This window comes from Monodelphis domestica, chromosome 1 (genome assembly GCF_027887165.1).
Source record: "Monodelphis domestica isolate mMonDom1 chromosome 1, mMonDom1.pri, whole genome shotgun sequence".
Classification (NCBI taxonomy): Eukaryota; Metazoa; Chordata; class Mammalia; order Didelphimorphia; family Didelphidae; genus Monodelphis; species Monodelphis domestica.
This window is the reverse complement of record NC_077227.1, coordinates 694,494,462-694,514,596: the sequence shown is the minus strand read 5'-3', so window position 1 is coordinate 694,514,596 and position 20,135 is coordinate 694,494,462. Positions and strand designations below refer to the sequence as shown.

The 20,135-nt window shown below is 49.2% G+C and overlaps 2 protein-coding genes across 6 annotated transcripts in view; one reads left to right on the top strand and one right to left on the bottom strand.

The window, feature by feature from the left end:
* SLC9A5 (solute carrier family 9 member A5) overlaps positions 1-15,538 on the bottom strand; it is a 37,903-nt gene extending 22,365 nt beyond the window's left edge. For 2 of the 4 annotated variants that reach the window (XM_007477152.2, XM_056804864.1), the window contains exons 1-4: positions 10,945-11,406; positions 4,713-5,015; positions 1,117-1,280; positions 350-428 (exon numbers count right to left, since the gene is read on the bottom strand). In XM_007477152.2, coding sequence (XP_007477214.1) covers positions 350-428; positions 1,117-1,280; positions 4,713-5,015; positions 10,945-11,134 — 736 coding nt within the window. In that variant the 5' untranslated portion in view covers positions 11,135-11,406. Of the gene's footprint in view, positions 1-349; positions 429-1,116; positions 1,281-4,712; positions 5,016-10,944; positions 11,407-15,507 lie in introns of those variants that run through there. The other 2 variants (XM_016427682.2, XM_001372785.4) reach the window with 2 other exon arrangements.
* A 294-nt stretch (positions 15,539-15,832) lies between these two features.
* Positions 15,833-20,135, top strand: part of FHOD1 (formin homology 2 domain containing 1) — a 35,214-nt gene continuing 30,911 nt past the window's right edge. For both annotated transcript variants that reach the window (XM_007477151.2, XM_007477150.2), the window contains exon 1: positions 15,833-16,132. In XM_007477151.2, the coding sequence (XP_007477213.2) occupies positions 15,935-16,132 (198 nt within the window). In that variant the 5' untranslated portion in view covers positions 15,833-15,934. The remainder of the gene's footprint in view (positions 16,133-20,135) is intronic.

The window sequence follows — 20,135 nt, the reverse complement described above, 5'->3', positions numbered from 1 at the left end:
CTGGGAAGGAGGCCGGCCTGTCAGCATGGCCCCCCCCTTCCTCCCTCCCCCAGCCCAAACCATGCCCAAACTGACAAGGCCATTAGGTGGCAGAGAGGAGAGGGGGGATGACTATTTCATTCCATCAGGGGCATCCGGGGCTCAGGAGCTGGACTCTTGGGCAGGCCAGGAACTGGATTCTGAGGCTTCTCTTACCCTAGAGGGCAGCCTTCATTGGGAAAGGGGGATGAGATCCAAGCAGAGCCTAGCTAGGCTTTCTCTGTCCTTCCTGGTCCTGAGAAAGGACTTAGCACCCCAGGGGAGAATGGAGGAGACCCAAGAGGCCAGGGGAAGGCAGGGAGATACTGACCGACTCCTTTTACATAGTCAACAGGCTGGACATTGACTGAGCCCATCTCCACGAAGGAGTTATACACCTTATACAGCACCTAAGGTAGAAGAGAAAGAAATGGGGGTTCACGTTGCGATAGAACTCCCAGGGTTTACGAAATGCCTTATTTACAACACAGCCTGCTTGAGAGGCAATGAATAAAAGGATTCTATCCCATCAATCCCTACATTCCCCGGAAAGGCCAGTGTGGGGAACTCTCAGTGTGGGGAACTCTCTCATCCTGTGAGGTAGGTAGTGCGAGTCTTAATATACCCATTATACAGATGAGGAAAGCAAGGCAGAAGGGGACCCAAACAAAATCAACTAGGCAGCACATTGCATAGTAGATGGGAGACAGAGTGCCAGACTCAGGGACAAGAAAGTTCAAATCCCACCTCAGACACTTGCTAGCTATGTCATTCTGGGCAAAACACTTAACCTTTGTCTGCCTCAGTGTCCTCATCTGTAAAATAAGGATAATGAAAGCACCTATCCCACAGGGTTGTGGTGAATCCCAATATCTAAAGCATTTTATGGAGCAATATCAATTTTGCTGTTATTTATCAATTACCTAACAAATAGGGGACAGAGGAGGAATTTACAGCTGGATCTTATGACTCCAAGTCTGGAACTTTGGGCCCCCCTCCCCAAGTTTAGCCCTGGGTCTGCTAAGAGAGGGAGACATGCCCAAGAGCCCAAGGCAGATGGCCCTCTGGGACCTGCCTGCCCTCCACTGGTGCCCTCACCACTGTGACTGCATCGTTGAGCAGCGACTCCCCAAAGACAATGATGAAGAGGGTCTCATTGACGTGCACCTCCTCAAAGACCGCCAAGACGGCCACAGGGTCCACGGCAGAGATTAGGCTTCCGAAGAGCAAGAAGTCAAGCAAGTCAGCTTGTACGGTGGAAGCTAGGAGGAGAGAGAGACACCCCCAGAGGACCCCTTTACTTCCCCACTCCCTCCTTAGTTAAAGGCAGAAATTGCCCCCATACGCCATAACCTGATGATAACCAACCAGTGGGAGCCCAGCCTGAGGACCAGCCACCATACTATTTGGCAGGGGTATCAAAGGATCCCTTCTTAGAGAACCACATAGGAACATTATCTGTGTTTCACTGTGTTTTCATTTAGCTAATTAAATATTTCCCAATTTACACTTTCATCTGGTTGAGGCAGAAGCCATGCTTGATGCCCCTGATGCACAATGGAGGAAGATCTCTGGTCTCAGGTGCTGTCTAGCTGGACCTGACTCCTCTTGACCTCACTTGGGAATTTCTTGGCAAAGAGAGTAGAGTGGCTTGCCATTTCCTTCTCCATCTCACTTTTACAGATGGGGAAACCAAGGCAAACTAAGTTAAGTGACTTGTCCAGGGTCACACCAGATGGGGAAACCAAGGCAAACCAAGTTAAGTGACTTTCCCAGGGTCACACCAGATGGGGAAACCAAGGCAAACCAAGTTAAGTGACTTGCCCAGGGTCACACCAGATGGGGAAAACAAGGCAAACCAAGTTAAGTGACTTTCCCAGGGTCACACCAGATGGGGAAACCAAGGCAAACCAAGTTAAGTGACTTGTCCAGGGTCACACCAGATGGGGAAAACAAGGCAAACCAAGTTAAGTGACTTGTCCAGGGTCACACCAGATGGGGAAACCAAGGCAAACCAAGTTAAGTGACTTGTCCAGGGTCACACCAGATGGGGAAACCAAGGCAAACCAAGTTAAGTGACTTGTCCAGGGTCACACCAGATGGGGAAACCAAGGCAAACCAAGTTAAGTGACTTGCCCAGGGTCACACCAGATGGGGAAACCAAGGCAAACCAAGTTAAGTGACTTGTCCAGGGTCACACCAGATGGGGAAACCAAGGCAAACCAAGTTAAGTGACTTGTCCAGGGTCACACCAGATGGGGAAAACAAGGCAAACCAAGTTAAGTGACTTGTCCAGGGTCACACCAGATGGGGAAACCAAGGCAAACCAAGTTAAGTGACTTGTCCAGGGTCACACCAGATGGGGAAACCAAGGCAAACCAAGTTAAGTGACTTGCCCAGGGTCACACAGCTAATGAGTGTCTGAGGTTGGATTTGAACTCAGGGAGATGAGTCTTCCTGACTCTGGGACCAGCACTCTATCTGCCCTACATCTACAACAAAAAGTTAAGTTTGGACTACTTAAGCTCGGGGATCCCTTCAGACTCCAAGTCAATAAACATGAAGTCTAGAGACCCAGATTCCTTCCTGTTAGCCGAATGAGGCAACTCTCTTCATTTCTTCATTTCTAAGAAGGGGATGATAAATGTTTATATGAACTATTTCTCGGCATTTCTGGGATCACACGTACAGAGGGGAAGGGAATAATCATTTATTTATGTGTTTATTTTTTAACCCCTTAACCTTCTGTCGTAGTATCAATTCTAAGACAGAAGAGCAGTAAGGGCTAAGCAGTCAGGACTAAGTGACTTGCCCAGGGTCACACCAACAGCCCTGCTCTCCAGTGACAGATCCAGCACCCATTCTGCTAGGTCACAACAAATGTGTGGCATTATAGGGAATAGGAATGGGATCGTTTTACCATGACCCAGATCCTTTGATTTCAAGGCCAAGGGAGCCAGGAGGAAGGGGGGAGGAAATAATAATCTGCAACATTTACAAAGCACAAAATGTCTTACAGATATCTCATCTGACTCTGTCAACAACGGGAGGGAGGGACTATTATTATCCCCAATTTACAGATAATCAAAATAATCATCACAGCTAGCCTTTTGAGAGTACTTACTGTGTATGTGCCAGGCACTGGGCTAAGCAACCTACAAATGTTATCCCATTTGATCCTCACAACACTGGGAGGGAAGTGCTGCTATTATCGTCTCCATTTCATAGATGAAGAAACTGAGGCTAATGGAAGTTAAGGGATTTGCCCGGGGTCCCACAGTTCATGCCAGGTCTGAGACCAGATTAAGCTCTAGCCTTCCTGGCTCTAAGTCTATCACTCTAGCCTCTATAGCACAAGACTTAGAATAAGAAGACTTGAGTACGAATCTTGCCTCAGATAGGGACTGGATGTGTGACCTTGGGCAAGTCACTTGTCCCTGCCTGCCTCCGTTTCCTCTTTTGTGAAATAGCAATAATGATGGTTAGGATTAATGGGTTCGTAGATATAAAGTGCTTTGCTTTGCCAGCCTTCTGGTGTTCTATTATTGGCACTTGCCCCCAGCTCTCCCTAAATTGGCCCCAGCCAGCTCAGCTCCCAGGGAAGGAAGCTGCTGAGACCTGACAATGGGAGCAGAGCTCCAGCAGGGCTGCTAAGTGGCTGAATAAATGTTGAAGGGGGAAAGAAAGCAAGCCACATGGTGTGACAGGTTCCCCATCCCCACAGCCCACACGCAGCTGGAGCCCAGCATTTGCTCAGCTCTGCGAGGCTCAGCTGGGATCATGCTGTTCAGCTGCCGCTCGGGAGGGAGGGCATCGGCAGGCTCAGCTGGCAAAGGCTGCTCGGGGCACCAAGGACGCTCCTGCAGAGTCTCTGAGGCTTCAGAACTGGGTGGCCACTCATTTGCTAGGTGACCTTGGGCATAACAGATAACCTCCCTGAGGCTCCATTTCCTTAGCTGTGAAATGAAAGAGTTTCATCATCGCCTGAAAGATCTGGAAAATCCCTTCTCAAAATAACAACCCATCTATCTTTCTTTGGAGCCTCCAACACAAGGACCCTGTGCCTCAGTTCCATCATCTGTAAAATGAAATGAAGGCAGAATGATGTCATGGAAAGGGTACTGGCCGTGGAGTCGGGAAGAGACTTCTTAGCTGTCTGACTTTGACCAAATCACTCAATTTCTCTCAGTTTCCTCACCTATAAAATGGGGTTATCAATACACACCCTGTCTTACAGGTAAGCTTGTATGAATAAGGGCTGTTATTAGCATCCTCCTCATTGTACATATAAGGAAACTGAGGCTTAGATCAATTAATTGATCAAGGTCACACAGCTAGAAAATGGCAAACAGAATGTGAAAGAAGAACGTATCAAAGACAAACCAAAGGGATATAAAGCACGTTAAAGAGGGCTAGACGGAATTGAACTTTATTTGAAAGATGTCAAGAACAGTGAATAAAAAATGAATATAGGAATAGAAAATGGCAAAGCTGGGAGCCCAACCAATGTTCTTTGACTCCAACCTCATTATATGAGGCTATTTCTATTACCCTACAAGCTAGAAATGTATATCCAGTAGCAAAGACAAGCATCTTGTCTCTCCCAGACCTATGAAGCAGAGATCATGCAGCCAGGTTTCCCCTTCTTGAACCTAGGTGGATCCTGGAGACCCAGAGAATAGAGTCAGACTTACCCATAAGTCCAGCCTGCTGGACCCCCCAAAGGGCAGCCCCTGTAGTGAAGGAGTTCCACAGCGTGCCCACCACAGCATAGGTGAGAATGGCCCCCAGGTTGTCAAAGAAGAGCCGGCTGGGCATGAAGTAGCCCGAGTCAAGTACAATAGGGGGTAGAAGGAAGAGGAAGAAGGTGCCCGGCTCCAGCTGGTACTCTGCTTTCTTGGCCACAGCCAGAACGATGCCTCCCAGTGCCAGACCCAGCAAAATCAGCAGGCAGCTTTCGGGGACAACAGAAGTCACTTTCCGGGAGAGGTGAAAAACTATGATGAAAAGCAAGTCAAATATTTGTTGGGCAAGGTCTGAATGACCTGTCCTGTAGCCTTTTGTTCTACCCCTCTCTAATGCACCAATCATGTAACGGTAATATGCAATCTATCATAACTACGATTGGTGTCCAGGATTACTGGAGGGAATCTCCGGTCGTTGTGGACTCCTGTTAGAAGGTGAACCCCTTGGAAGCAAGAACTGCCTCTGTTTTTCTATTTGCCACCCAAGCACAGTGTTTTGTGCCCAGTGAGGACTCAATGAATACTTTTTCATTCATTCTTACTATTTGATCTGCTACTGCATGCATGCCATTCCCCATCTCACCCCCAACCCTCCAGTCTACCACTCCAACCTCTTCCTTTGGGGACCATATTTCACCCTGGATCTTGTTCCTAACACACCCAACCTCTAACTCCTCAAGAAAACCCCAACCAACCTAAACTGTCATGAACTGAAATTTATTTGAGAGATGGGGAAATAAAGGCAGGAAAGATCAGGGAGCAGGGTTAGGCATATTCCTGCAGTGGTTGGGAATCAAAAGTCCTGGCCAGAGACTGCCTCAAGACATTTCCCAACACCTTGTCTCTTACTCCTTTAGAGTACCCTAACTTAGCCTAAAGTTACTGTGACCTATCCAAGGGAGGGGAAAATGGGGAGAGCCCAAAAGCCAGGGCAGTTTGGCTCTGGCCAAAGACTCCAACTGCCTCCTTGTCAGTCTTGAGCAGCAGACCAGTGAAAGGAGGTTCTGGAGCATTTTCTAGTTTGTCCTCCTGGCTTCAGATATTTCTCTGACCCTCCAGAAACACTCCTCAAGTATCCTTCCAAGGCTGGAAGTGAGTCCGTTGCTCAGAATTCTCTCAGCCATCAGTTCTCTTCCCCAGAATTCTCAGCTGACTCTTCCCTGCCCCCATGCTAGTCTCTCCATCAGACTCCAGGATCCTATAAGGGTCTCTTCTCAAACCTTACAGAACCATATTCAAGTCTCAAAACTACCTTTGCTATTAGAAGTTGTTCAGTTATGACTGACTCTTTGTGACTCCGTTTTGGGGTTTTCTTGGCAGAGTTCCTGAGGTGGTTTGCTATTTCCTTCTCCAGTTCATTTTACAGATAAGGAAACAAAGGCAAACAGGGTTAAGTGACTTGCTCAGGGTCACACAATTCCTAAGTCTCTGAAGCCAGATTTGAACTCATGAGGATGAATATTCCTGACTCCAGGACCAGGCAGGGCTCTAGCCACTGTTCCATCTAGCTGCTTACTGCTAGAAAGACTCTTAATTAGCTCCCCCTTTGACATTTCTCACCATTCCTATGATTTCCCAAACCAAAGATACTTTCCCTGGTCATACTGTCCTATATGTGTTGTCTCATCCCCTTTGACTCCTTCAGGACAAGGATTCTGGGAGCCCAGTGCTTGGCACATAGCAGCCATCTAATAAATTACCTTTTCATTCATTCATTCAAGCTACAGGTGATCAGGGAAGGTTTTTTGTTGTTGGATTCTTTTTGGGGGGTGACAATTATACCAGGCATGCAAGGGCAAAGAGGACGTGGACAGGCAGAAAGGACAAGGGAGCATTAGGTCTTCTTTTGCATGTCCACGAACCCAGAGCCCAGCTAGAGGGCACCCAATGCAGGGACCAGAACTAGGTATTTCTGAAGGGTTTAGGGGTGAGGGAGATGGTATTGAATGAAAGCATCTGGAATTGCTACCCATATCTCCTACTCCTCCTCTAAACAACCACTTTAATATGGGCACACTAGTTACAGGATCATGGGATTTTACTGTCAAAAAAGACCTTGGAAGACTACCGAGATCCCTTAATGACTTTTGAGATTATACACTTTACAGATGAGAAAGCTAAGTCTTGGAGAGGGAAAATAGAATTGGAATTTGGACCCAGGTTCTCTGACTCCAAAGTCAGTGCTCCTTCTTCTTATGACTGCCACACTATTTTTGCTTTCTCCTCCCTGTCCTGCTCCATCTTCTAAAGTGCCCTTCCTCAAGATCCAGCAGAACTCCTACCATCTTCTCTGTGTACCTTAGCCTGAAGTGATCTCCCCCTCTTCTGATGCCTTGCAGGATTTACTTCCTTGTTCCCTTGTGCCCCAATTATGCCATAGTTCGTTTGTATGTGTGCATGTCCTGTCTTCTCCGAGGGATTATAAATGGTATTTTTGTATATCTCACAGTTCCTGCTTAGGCTAGGAACCTTGAGCCTGCTCTGACAGACATTGTGGAAAAGAAAGAGAGAAGGGGATAGGGAAGAGCAGGAATGAAGGCACCATTCCACTTTCAGTCCAGAGGCTTGACTCTTGACCCTATCTGATTTTTGCCCCCAACATCATAAGACATAGCTGAGGAATCTAGGCATCTGGGCTACCATTAAACAGGGTGAGATGAACACAGAAACTAAACCACAAAAAAATTCAGAGAACTGATTTCCTTTAGATCATACCACTAATGAGTGGATGAGCAGAGATAGAAACTGAGGCTCCTAATTTAGATCCAGAATTCTTTCCACAACACCACACTACTATTTAGGGATAGCCCCTCAACATGTTCCCACCTTCCTGCTGTCTCCCAGTTCTCCATGACTGCCCCACTGGTATGCCACCCTTCTCTACTGCTCTAAGAATCACTCTTCCTTCAAGATTCAGTTCAAGTTCCTCCAAGAACCCAGGCCTCTAGCCTTTCCAGAAAACTATCCTTTGAATTCCTGAAGCACTTGCTATCTACAACCATTCTTTTGGCATGTGTTGTCTCCTAGGGATCAGAGTTTGGGAGCTGGAAGGGACCTCTGAAGCCATCTGCTCCAACTCTTTCATTTGAAAGAGAAGGAAACTGAAGGAAGTTAAATGACTTTCCCAAGGTAACACAGGTAGATAGATAACACCAGAGGCAAGATTTGACTTCAAGTACTCTGATATCAGCCAGTGCTCTTCCTGTCCCCTAATTAGCATCTGCAGCCTGGTACTCAAGTTTTTGTTTTTGTTTTTCTGGCCATATCTTGTGCCTCCAATGAGACTATGAATCCTCCAGGACAAATACAATATCTTATGCTTCTGGATAATCCTCACCCTTTGTACAGTCCTGTCCAATACTCTGCCTGTAATAGATGGCCAATCAATGTTAATGAACAAATGCCTCTTCTTCAAAAAATGGGAGGGTAGAATTAGTCTCTACTACCATTCCCCCGCAAAGAAGATAATTAGAGTTGACTCCTCCGATAGGTACAATCAGGTATTTCACAATACTCATTTCTCCCCAAACCCCAGGGAAGACTTAGCATAATGGATCAGAGGTTCTGGATCTGGAAGACCATTAAAGATCATCTCTCAACCTTCTCAATTTACAGGTGAGGATCTGAGATCCAGGAAATGTTAAGTCTAAAAGCACACAGGTAGTAAGTGGCAGAACAAGGATTCCAACTGGGTCCTCTGTCTCCAGACCCATCATGCTTTCTCTTGTACCATGCCACCCTCCAAAAGGAGAAGCCAGAATGTCTGGTTAGCCTGTGTCTACCCAATGGAGAAACAGGGGTCTCTTGAATGAGGAGCCTCATGTCTGAAAGGTGTGTGTGTGCTGCCTCCATTTATTCTCTGAAGAAAGGCCTCTCTCTCCCTTCTCCCATCATTTCTTGCAAGCAAGAAACAGGAGCATGATTTATGGGGGAAACTGCAGTAATTTCAGAGCTCAATCATGCTCCATATTCCAGGCAGAAACTCCCTTTGGTCACTCATTAAAAATACAGATTCTGGGCCATCAAATCCCAAGGGCATCTCCTGCTGCCTTCCTCTCCCTGCTTCCTGGCCCTATCATACTTCTTCCCACGTTGATCCTGACTTACAGACTGGCAGATCATCCTTCCCTTTACCTCTTTACCCTCCTCCCACCTTCTCCCAGGCACCAAGGCATTCCCTGCCCTGCCCCCCCCACACACACATCTCTATCCGCCTCCAGTGATCCTGGATGTTCAGGGCTTCCCTTCCCAAAGATCCTATGGGGTCGATGCTTCTGGTCCCCAAAGACATTTCTGAACTCCACTTGTCTGTGGTTGTTCGGCTGCAGCAGAAGGGTACAGTCATTTTCTCCCTCTGGCAAAGACCCAGTCAGCCTGAGAGCTGTCTCCCTGGGTTGCCCCTGGATTCTAGGTTACAGAATTTATCCACGAAGGCTGCACAGTGGGGAGGGGAGGGTACAGACAGTGCCAGTCGGCAGCCATAGGGAAGGAACAGCAATTGTCAGCTGTAATAAGTCACATACACCCATCTTGTGGAACCACAAGCACAACCCCCAGGGGAAGGTGAGGGACTCAGTGGCTCAGTTCAGGTGTGTATGTGGTTGCAAACTGGCTGTTTGGCTGAATGAGATGGGGCAGTGATAGTCCAGAGAATCCAGCTGAATCAAAGTCACAGCAGAGTAGAGGGGACCAAAGATTCAATCCCAACCACAGTGGAGATTTATTAGGCATCAGTTCCATGCAAAGTACAGTTCTGGACGTAGGGGATACAAAGGCAGAAACCAAAAGGTGCCTGCCTTCAAGGAGCTTACATTGGGGGGGGGGGGGCGGTTAAGGTGAACAGATTTTTTGTTTGTGATTTCATGGGTATATGGGGTTGCTTATAAGGAAACTCCCTCTCCTAGTGCATAATAACACCAACTTACAGTTGATATCACAGAGCTGCCTAGAGCACAGAGGAGTTAAGTAATTTGCCCAGGGTCACACAGCCCAACATGTTTCAGAGGCAGCACTTGAATCTAGGACTTGGTGGATCCCAAGCCAGTTCTCCAATACGCTACTGCCTCTCACATACAAGATGGGGTAATGGAGAGATCCAGAAAAAGTGCTCTAGGAACATGTAATCAGAGACAATATTTTCAGCTAAGGAAAGGAGGGAAGGCTTTGGGGGGAGAGGGGAAGAGTGCCATTCAATGAAGCTGAGCCTTAAAGGACTAAAAGTGTTTTGAAAGTCAGAGGGTTGCCCAGACATCTGGAAGTTTGCTTTGGAGAGGAACAGGTTACCCTGAACAGTGTAGCATTGGGCAGCCAGCCAGCTTGGAAGCACCCAGAGAACCGAGGACAACAGAGGGAGGCAAAGTAGACAGCCACCTAGGACGCCATGATGTGGGTTGCAAGGAGGCCACTTTTAAAAATATTCCTTCCTGTAGATATACATATCTTTCGGATCCAAAAATTCTGCTCCCCTTGGCTAACAGGGATTTATTTTGTGTTAAGTCAAGTCGTTTATGTTACAGCGAGGGCACAAGGGCCTCTCCGGAGATGGCACCCAGGGGGCTCCCGTAACTGGTAAAGCCTGCTCTGAGCCCCAGCTGGGCAGGAATATTGAGATCCAGTACAGCTGGGCTCCTGCCAGCTCCACCGAAAACTCTCTCTGTGACCAGGCTAACTCCACTCACTACCCCACCACTATGCCTCACTTTCCCTGATATTGCCAAAGGGAAAACTCAATCTCTGCCTTCGAGGCTTCCCCGAGGACTGCGAGAACCAGAGGGACAGGAATGGGGGGGGGGGGTAGGGAAGAGGTGGGGGGGAGGAGGGAGTCGGGCATCAAAGTGGAAGCAGAAGCAGACAGAGGCTGAAAGACAGGGCCCGGAGGAGGGGCAGTGAGGCAGAATGGAGGCTGGAAACTGAAAAGTGGGGTACTCCGCAGAGGAGGGAGCTGAGGAAGCCTCTGAGAGAAACCAAGACAGCCGAAAGGGAAAGGAAGTGGAGGGGAGCAGGAAGGGGGGAGCCCGAATGTGCAGATTCGTAAACTCCAGGTGTCGCATGCAGGGGGGTGAGAAGATGGAGGTGGGGGTGGGGGTGATGGACAATAGTGTATGCTCCGCGTGCAGAGGGGGAGCCAGGCGAGGGGACACTGAGCCCCAGGCTGCGACTGGGCCAGCTCTGGCGCACTCACCGATCTTGGCCAAGCTGGCCACCAGGATCCACACGGCCACCAGGTAGGGCGCCTCCACCTCGTGCCATTGCCAGCGCAACAGCGCCAAGCCCGCAGGGGGCAGGACGGATTCTCCCGCGGCCTCGGCGGCCACTCCTGCCCCTTCCCCGGGCAGCGGCATCCCCAGGAGGGGCAACGTGGCCGGTAGCATCTTCCTCCGGCCTGGCCCGGCCCGGCACGGCTCGTCTAGGCTACCGACAGCCCGGTCCCCACGTCTCCCTCAGCCGCCGCCGCCGCCACAGCTGCTGCCGCCGCCTCCCGGGCGCCCCAGCGTCACAGGCACGTGGGGCTCGCTCCCCCCAATCCTGGTCCCGATCCCCCCAACCCTGATCCCGCACCCCCCAAACCTATCCCTCTCTGACTTCGGTGATTCTGGCCCTCCTACCCCACTCTGAACCTATTCTGAACAGCTCTCCCACCTTTCCCCGCCCCAACATCCCATCCCTCCCCCCCCCCCCAATCCCAAGCTTAGTACTGACTCCTTCAAACCCAGACCGTGAAATTTACCCAGACCTGCATCCTCGGATACGAATACTTCTTCTCAGCTAGGTGGCAGCGCCGCCGCCCGCCCCCCAGACAAACTGCCAGATCCTCCAAACCCTCCAACACCACCCCTACCCGCCTATCTTCGTAAAAGCTGCTGGCTCCCCAAGACCACGAGGCCATCGCATCTTCAGTGCTTCCCTAAGGTCCCCCGGACAGGCTCAATGCTCTGCGGGCAGAATGGGTAGTTTTGAAATAGGGGCAGATAAAGGTATAGAACCTGAATGCCCAATGGGGAGATGGGGCAGGACGGCCACATGAAATTAGCATCAGTCACAGGGGAGATTCTAAACCAGGAGAGGAGGCCATTGTTAGTCGGCCGTAGGAGCACATTAAGAGGGTCCTAGGCCAGCCCCAGCTTTGATTTCTTTTCCCAGATCACTGTCACTCTGGACGGAAAGGTCGCTATGGGCAGTTTGTGACTTGAAGATGTTGAGAGCCCTTTGGACCATGGTCTATAGGGATAGTATTTAGACTATAGTCTAAAAATAGACAGTATTTAAATAGAAGATTTAGACCCTTAAAATATATACTTGATTAACTACTTCGATGACTAGGCAGCCAAAGAAGCGATTCCCACGGAGGACAGTAGGGAGCAGTACAACACCAAATCTAATTCGGAGTAGGGTGTCTATTTGGACAATTCAACTTTACTTCCATTGAGCGCCCACTTAAGGCAAGATCCTGTACTAGACGATTTAAGACCCTAAGCAGCAACATAAAGAAGACTTGGATGTTCCTTCTCCCTTCTCCAATCTTTCCTCTGAGACCCTATGCAAGCCATGGTGCTTCCAAAGCCATTTTCCACATATGTCAAATGAAGGAGTTCATCCAGAGGATCCCTTTTAACCTTAAATGGGTGGTCCTAGAATTTAGAGCTGGAAAGCCCTTTGAGGTCAACTCACCCCTGCTTTCATTTTGATAGAGGACTCTGAATCAAAGCGGAATGTTTTGATCTAGCTGGCCTGAGTGGCAGAGCTAGGTTTATTCCACAAAAATGTTTAATGAGTTCTTACAAAGTGCTCTACTTAACAAATTGCCTCATTTACACATTCCAGTCCAAACTGCCTGGTCCTAATTCCATTCAAAAACCTGTGAAGGAAATTTGACTAAATAGTTGAAACTTTCCTCTGCCCTACCCCCACCTCTCAGACTCTTCTCAAACCTATAGCATCCCTTTCCCCCCACCTTTTCAGCAGAGATCTCATATTGTACAGAGAAAATCCAGGTCATTTGCCTAGAGTCCCCCCTTCTCTCTTCAATCATCATGGAACAAGCCCTTGACTATAACCACCAGTATTTCAGGCACTGATCAAGAGGTGAGCCTTTTTTCCAAAGCCAACTCTATATGTACCCATGACCCCATTCCCGCCTTTTTTAAAAAAATAAAACTCACCTCCTATAGTATCAATTCTAAAACTGGAGAACAGCAAGAATTAAGCAATCAAAGTTAAGTGACTTGCCCAGGGTCACATAGCTAAGAAGTGTCTGAGGCCATCCCTCATATTTTCAGCAAATTGCTCACATGATCATCCTCTCACTCTATTCTTCAATCTCTTCTTATATAATAGTTCCTTCCCTGTTACCTACACACACATATATATGCATATACACATGTATATATATATATATATATCTCCCCCATTCTCTACAAAGCACCCCATCCTGGGGCCATTCATCCAACTCAATTGCATTGGTACCTTAGATTTCCCAGGGGATAATTGTTTCCCTTAGAGTTCTAGGGGGTAATCTTGAGGGTTTGTGACTTCTAATACCTTTCTTAGCATTCCCCATCCAACATCAATAAACTAAGTGACATCAACTAACTTTTACAAAGGAATAAGGTATAGCAATGATGAAGTTGTAAAAACAATGCCACCCCCAAACCTTGGGGATCCAGTCTACCCTTACACACACATAAGGATCTTTGGGAAAGTAGGTTCAAACTTAAAGACAAAAGTAGTTGGGGAAGCTAGATGGTACAGTGGACAGAGCACTAAAATCTAGCCTCAGGTATATACTAGCTATGTGGCCTTGGACATGTCATTTAACCTCTGTTTGCCTCAGTTTCCTCAAGTATAAAATGGAAATATTAATAGCACCTGCCTCAGGTTGTTGTGAAGAACAGATAATATTTGTAAGGTACTTAGCATAGTGCCTGGCACATAGAGGATGCTATATAAATAGTAGCTATTATTATTAGGTATACGTAAAGAATACTTGGAGCCAAGGAATACCCCAAAACTCCTAGCCCTAGGAATTTTTAATTCTCTTCTAGGAGTTCCCATCAAATTCATTTTCTGCATTGCCTTCATGATGAACAAATTCCCCTGTTCAGCTGAAATGGCTCTGAGGATTTGAGCATGTTCTAAGGACTGGAACCTCATTGGTTGATATCTCTATTATACTCATCAAATCCTTCCTAGATCCCACCATTTCTATATTCTGTATAGCTATTGTCTAGCTAGCTATAGCTTTTTTCTCTTTTTCAACTAAATTCCTCCAAAAATCTGTCTAACCAGGTACCTCTTCTTCCCATTTCACTCTCTTCTAAATCCTCTGCCATCTGACTTGATTTCATCATTCAACTGAAAATTCTCTTTCCAAAGTTACCAATGATCTCTTAGTTCCAAATTCAGTTGACTCATCATACTTATCTTTTTAGCTTCTTTTCAGGATTTTACATCCTTGACTATTCTCTTCTCCTACATACTTAATTCTCTTCAGGTCTTTGTGACATTACTCTCTCCTGGTTCTCCCCTTTACCATCTCCTTCACCTTCTCCTTTGCAGATACATCATCTAGGTCAGAACTATTTACTGTAGGTATTTAAGCCTTTATCTTGGACCTTCTCTTATTTTCCTCTATATTCTCTTATTTGGTAACCTTTCCCATTTTCTTTGGGTTCATTTGCCATCTAACCCTAACCCTAACCTTCAGATGTGGATATACAAATCTAGTTTTTCTTTTAAGTTCCAAATCTCTGCTACCAGCTGCCACCCTACAGATGTCCCATAGAAATCTCAAACGCAATAGGTCTAAATCAAAATTGATAATCTTTCCCTCAAACCCAAACTTCTCTGAACTTCCTCATTACAGTCAAAAGTAGCACCATTTTCCCAGACACCAAAGACCAAACCCTTGATATCATCAATCTTTTTTCACTCTTACTAACCACCAACATTGAATCAGTTTCCAAAGCCTAGAAATTCATGTTTCCCCAACATCTCTCCATCTCCTTTCTATTCACTTGACCATTTCAATAGCCTCCTGATATCCCTAAATCCAGTTCTTTCCCTCTGTGATCCATTATTTCATCAGCTTCCAAATTAATAAGAGCATTTCTGTCCAGGTCACTTACCCATTTCCTTTAGGTTAAAATACAGATTTGTGTATTTATTTGACATTTAAAGTTCCTTGAATATCCTACCCCCCAAGATCTAGCTTCAATATATCTTTCCAGATTGATTGTACCTTGCTTCCTCTCAAGCACTCTATAATTCAGCCAAATTGGCTTCCTTGCTGCACTCCAATAAAACATCCCATCCTTTCCTTTTTCATCTCTGTGTCTTGGAATCTCTAGCCCCTTTCACAATTTACCTCTTTCAAAATTCTCATTTGTTAGTGCCTCCTCAGCACTCTACATTTAAACATACACACGTATTCCTATATATAGGATATGTGTATGTATATACATATACATGTATATATATTGTATATATTGGATGGATGGATGGATGTAGTCTTCCCCGGTAGCATATAAACTCCTTGAGGGCAGGGATAAATCTCTTTTTTTGTATTCGACTCCCCAACTCTTACACCGGTGGTACTGTGTGCACGCGAGCGAGCGCTCACTATCTCTCTCTCTCTCTCTCTCTCTCTCTCTCTCTCTCTCTCTCTCTCTCTCTCTCTCTCTCTCTCTCTCTCTCAAAGAAACCTGCCCCACCCCACCCAAAGGAAGAAAATTTGTCCGGTTCCTACCTCCAAAAGTGAAGAGAACCATCCCCCACCCATTCCCAGACAGAGAAAGAAAATGCTTCCCCCGCTCCAAAACCCGCCCCATCCCCGCAGATTGCGGAGAAACAGCCAATCCCAGAGCTCACTGGAGCATATTTTTCCCGTATCCCGCCCCGTCACCCCGCTAGCTAACGGATCGTTAGTGTAGGGAGACCTTGGGGCTCTGATTGGCTAATTTATAATCCCGCCCCTCGATTCTGATAGTGGCGGTCGCGTTCCGGGACTTTGCCTCCTTGGCCCGCCCCTTCTGGGTCCGCCCCCTTCCTCGCCCCGCCCCCTCTTCCCCTTAGCTCTGTTCTGTTCTGTCCTGTCTGGTCCCAGCTGCCGAGTGGATCTGCAGTCTCTGGCCCGGGAGTGAGACACCGAGCCGAGCGAGCTGGCGGCTGGGGCCATGGCGGGCGGGGGCGGGCGGGAGGACAGCGAGGCGGTGGTGGTAACGGTGAGGGTGCAGTACTTGGAGGACACGGACCCCTTCGCCTGCGCCAACTTCCCGGAGCCCCGCCGGGCCCCTACCTGCACCCTGGACGGGGCGCTGCCACTGGGCGCCCAGATCCCCGCGCTACACCGGCTGCTGGCGGCGCCGCTCAAGGTGAGCCCGAACTCGGGAGATCTCGGGGCAGGAGCGCCGTCGGAGCGGGGACAGGGAGGCAGGGGGACTGAGACTGCTGGGGCTGGGGGCCCGGAAACCCCCCAAGAGTCCGGAGACCTAGTGCACCTGTGCTCCAGGTAAGGTCTGGGGGCGGGGCTAACGAGAGGGGAAGGACTGGGTTCTAAGACCCAATTCCGGCGGGGTTGCATCTCCAGCTACAAAGGTGCTACAAGATGGGTACTGGGGGGAAGTGGGGCCTGAGTGGGCCGAGAAGACCCCGGAAAGCTGAAAAGACTGGAGGGGGACGATTTAGAGTTGGTTGAGACCTCAGCATCGAGTCCAAGCAACTCGTTTTAAAGTTGAAAGAACAAAGGGTGGCAATGCCCAAGGTCACCCAGGTAGTTAAGTAGCCTCGCTAGAATAGTGATGAGATGGCTTAGAGTTAGGAAGACGTGGGTTCAAATCTCAACTCTGACATTTGGCTGGAGGACCGTGAAGGAATCACTTCAACGCTAAGCTTCTTCCGACTGTCTTGTTCGTATTTGTGTCGTTGCGTCTTACTTAGCTAGCACAATGCCTGGCCCGTGGTAAGGGCTTCATAAGTGCTCTAGCCATGTAGCGCCTCCCTCGTCCTAGGCTTGCGAGGCTGATGAGTCTGTATGTAAAGCGTTTGGCAAGTCTTAAAGCGTCGTGCAAAGGGAAGCGATTATTATCATTACTATTATTCTGACTCCAAGTCTGCGCTTTGGCTGCTACTACGGGCAGCCCCCGGCATTTTGGTCACGGCGTGCGCCCCTCTATGGAAGACCTGTAACTAGCTGCTAGTTTGGAGGGCCAGGATGGAGACCCGGGCAGAGCAGTGACGGGAAGGGAAGAACAGGCCCTGGGCTTTCCTGAGGGGGCGGGCCTGTCCAGGACTCCCAGGCCGAGCAGCACCGAGGAGGGGGGACTTCCCCCAGGAAGGATGACAGGGTCGAGATGCTGGGGAGCATGCAACTAGCACTGAGCGGAGGATGGAAAAGACCTGATGAGTCACCTCCTCCCTACCCACCCCCCTTGCCTGGGAGCTCCGAGTTCCCTCCCCGCCTGCCCTGGGGGGAGTGGGGGGAGGGGAGGGGCGTGATCGGGCTAATTTTAAATGCCTGGAGTGATGGAGTTTGCTGAGCCACCGGGCGGGATCCGAGGCAGGCACGGGAAAGGGACTTTTCCAGAAGTCCCGTCCCGCTTCCCCTACCCTTCCCCTGGAGCCCCTCGTGAGCTGCCCCCAGCCAGGCTTGTGGTTCTCTGTTTACGGCTCAGGAATGCCTGGTGCTGGAGCCAGGAGACCAAGCCCAAGCTGCTTTTATCAGAACCTGGACAGTGGCTTGGCTGTGCCCCCAAGCCCCTCCTCCCCGGCTGGGCTCCAGGCCCGCAGGCCCCCCACCCCGGGAAGTACTGGAGGAGGAGGCTGCATTTCCCCCTCCGCCCCTTGACTGGGGGTGGGGGAGGTTGGGTCAGCCAAGGTCTCCTGCACAGCAACGTTGCACAAACTTGCCCCCGACCCGGGGTCTCCCCTGGAATGTGCTTCCAGGCGCTGGCCTGCATTCCGACTGGGCCCACAGCCTGCCTGGCCCCCAGTGAGGAGGAAAGAGGGGGAGAGGGAGGGCAAAGGCCCTTTGGAAGGGAGCTGGCCCAGCGCTGGGCTAAGGGGAGCCTCAGACTTGCCAGGGTCAAGCGGGGAAACTGAGGTTGAGAGTGAAAGACGATAGAGCAAAGCAGGATCACTGCAGGAAATCCCAGACTATACCTCCTTCATGGCTGGAGGTCTTTCCCCAGGAGATACTCCAAGTCCTAGCAGAGAGAATTGGTAAACACAGCAACTCCCTAAGCTGTCTGAGTGGTATGAGACCCCGGCCTATGCTAGAAACCACTATTGGGAAACTATCTGAGTTTCCCAGCTGCTACTTGCTAGCTGTGTAGCCTCAGGAGAGTTACTTAGGCACGTCTAAGGGCCTCAATTTTCCCATCTGTAAATGGGTGCGATTCTTCCAGTTTGTCTTACAAACCCTCTGGAAGGAGCAAGCTATGTTACCCACTATGTTTGCTCAGTTTTCTCCCAAGTTCGATATTTATTTAGCTTTTCTGGAGAAAGGAGTCCCTAGATTGGATTGCAAAGCCATATTGTCCTAGCTGGAAGAGATGCAAAGCATAGATAAGACCTGGACTCTTCCCTCCTGGAGAACAGTTTAGTAAAGGGGTAAGGAAGGTACTCTATCTCCTGATAAGTAGCTTGAGCCCAAACTGGAGGGGGTCTGTTTGGGTATTAGGAAGTTATGCATCAGTTTCTCTCCCTCTAGCTTTCCAGAATCCTTCTTCCTGGAGGTTAGACTGGAGCAGCTCTGAGGGAATGATTTTCACCTAACTAGACTATGACAGCTTAAGCCAGCTAGATCCCTAGGCAAAACCAGCCTTCCGTCCCTCCCAAAGGGGTCCGGCTCATCCGATCCAGCCAGCATCGATTAAGTTACTGTCCACTAGGCACTGGAGAGACAGAAACAAAACAAAACAAAACAGCCTCTGCCTTCAAGAAGTCTATTCTCAACCAAGAGCTGGTCTCAGACTTGAAGGGAGACCTTAGGTACACTGAGGAGGTCCTGGGATCCGAACCAGCCGCGAGGAGTTGGGCTAGAAGAATAAACCGCATCTGTCCAGGGGACAGAGAGCCAGCTCCCTTCCCGATGAAGCAAGCTGTCTTCCCTGAAGCTTTGCTGGTTAGCCGGCCTGCCCACCCCTCTCCACTGTCCCCAATGTGCAATCACAGAGTTGCCTCCCTGTCTCCTGCCTCGGAGGAGGGCTTAAGGGAACATATTCCTGAGCACGACATCCCTAGCCCTCCTTGAGCAGATAAAGCAGACCAAGCACCGAGTCTGAGGCAGAGAGCCTTGGTTAAAATCTGACCTGCGACAAGACAGTTCTCTCTAGCTTCTCTCTAGGTGAAAGAGGTTAGGCTAGGCAATTTCTAAGGGCTCTCTGCTTCCAGTTCCAGGTCTGAACATTCTCTTTATCCCTCCACTCCCTGCTAGCCAATGGATGGGATTCCAGTGGGGCTCTCCGGAAGGCAATGGGTTTAGTTTTGCAATCTAGACAAAGAAAGTGTGTGGGCAGTCTTGACACATGCCTGTCTAGGCTGCTGGGGCATTCATGGCCTCAGGGCCACCTAAAGAACTGGGGTTTCTGAGGATTTGGAGGTGAAAAGGCCTTTGGAGATCTTCTAGGTCCGTGTAGCCCCTACACATGCATTTTACAGATGAGAACACGAGAGGTCAGGTTTGTTAAAGGCTAGAAACACCCCCAAGCTCCCCCTCCCTGTACTCTGAGCCAGAGCGCTTCATGATTGGGGCACTAGACCCTGAGGGTCTCTCTCCCCCAGCCCCACCCAGTTAGCCCGCACCCCCTCAGCTCCTAGGAAGCCCAGTGCTAAGTGTGGCTGGGTTACCATAGTGATAGGCACAGGAGGCTGGCTCCCTGTGGCTGGCAGCTCTGCCAGGAATGGTCAGATACACCAAGACATTCCCATCCCAAATATAAACCATGACCACAGCCCCAGAATAGAAGTCCAAAGGAAACGGAAGCCTGGAAACAGGCCCCCATGGTAGGGCTTGGGTTGCAGAAGGGACAATGGGGGAGGGGGGGTGCTCTAAGGACCCCTAGACCTACAGCTGAGCTGTCTCTCCTGACAACAGAGGGATTCTTCTAGGGGTGACCAGAGGAGAAGTAGAGGCACGGGACATGATTCAGGATAATCCAGCCGTGACATGACCCAGATCCTGGAGTCCTAACCTAGGGCTATGTTTGAAACTGGCAAGGCTGGACACATGGAATTGTTCCCTTCTGCCATCAAGGGACCCAGCTTAGCCTGGGACGAAGTTGGTACCCTGGGACCTACTTGGGCCATGTGACCATTAATTTGACTACCCTAAAAGAAACCTGGCACTGAGGCCCCCTCCTCCTTTCTTGGGCTGGC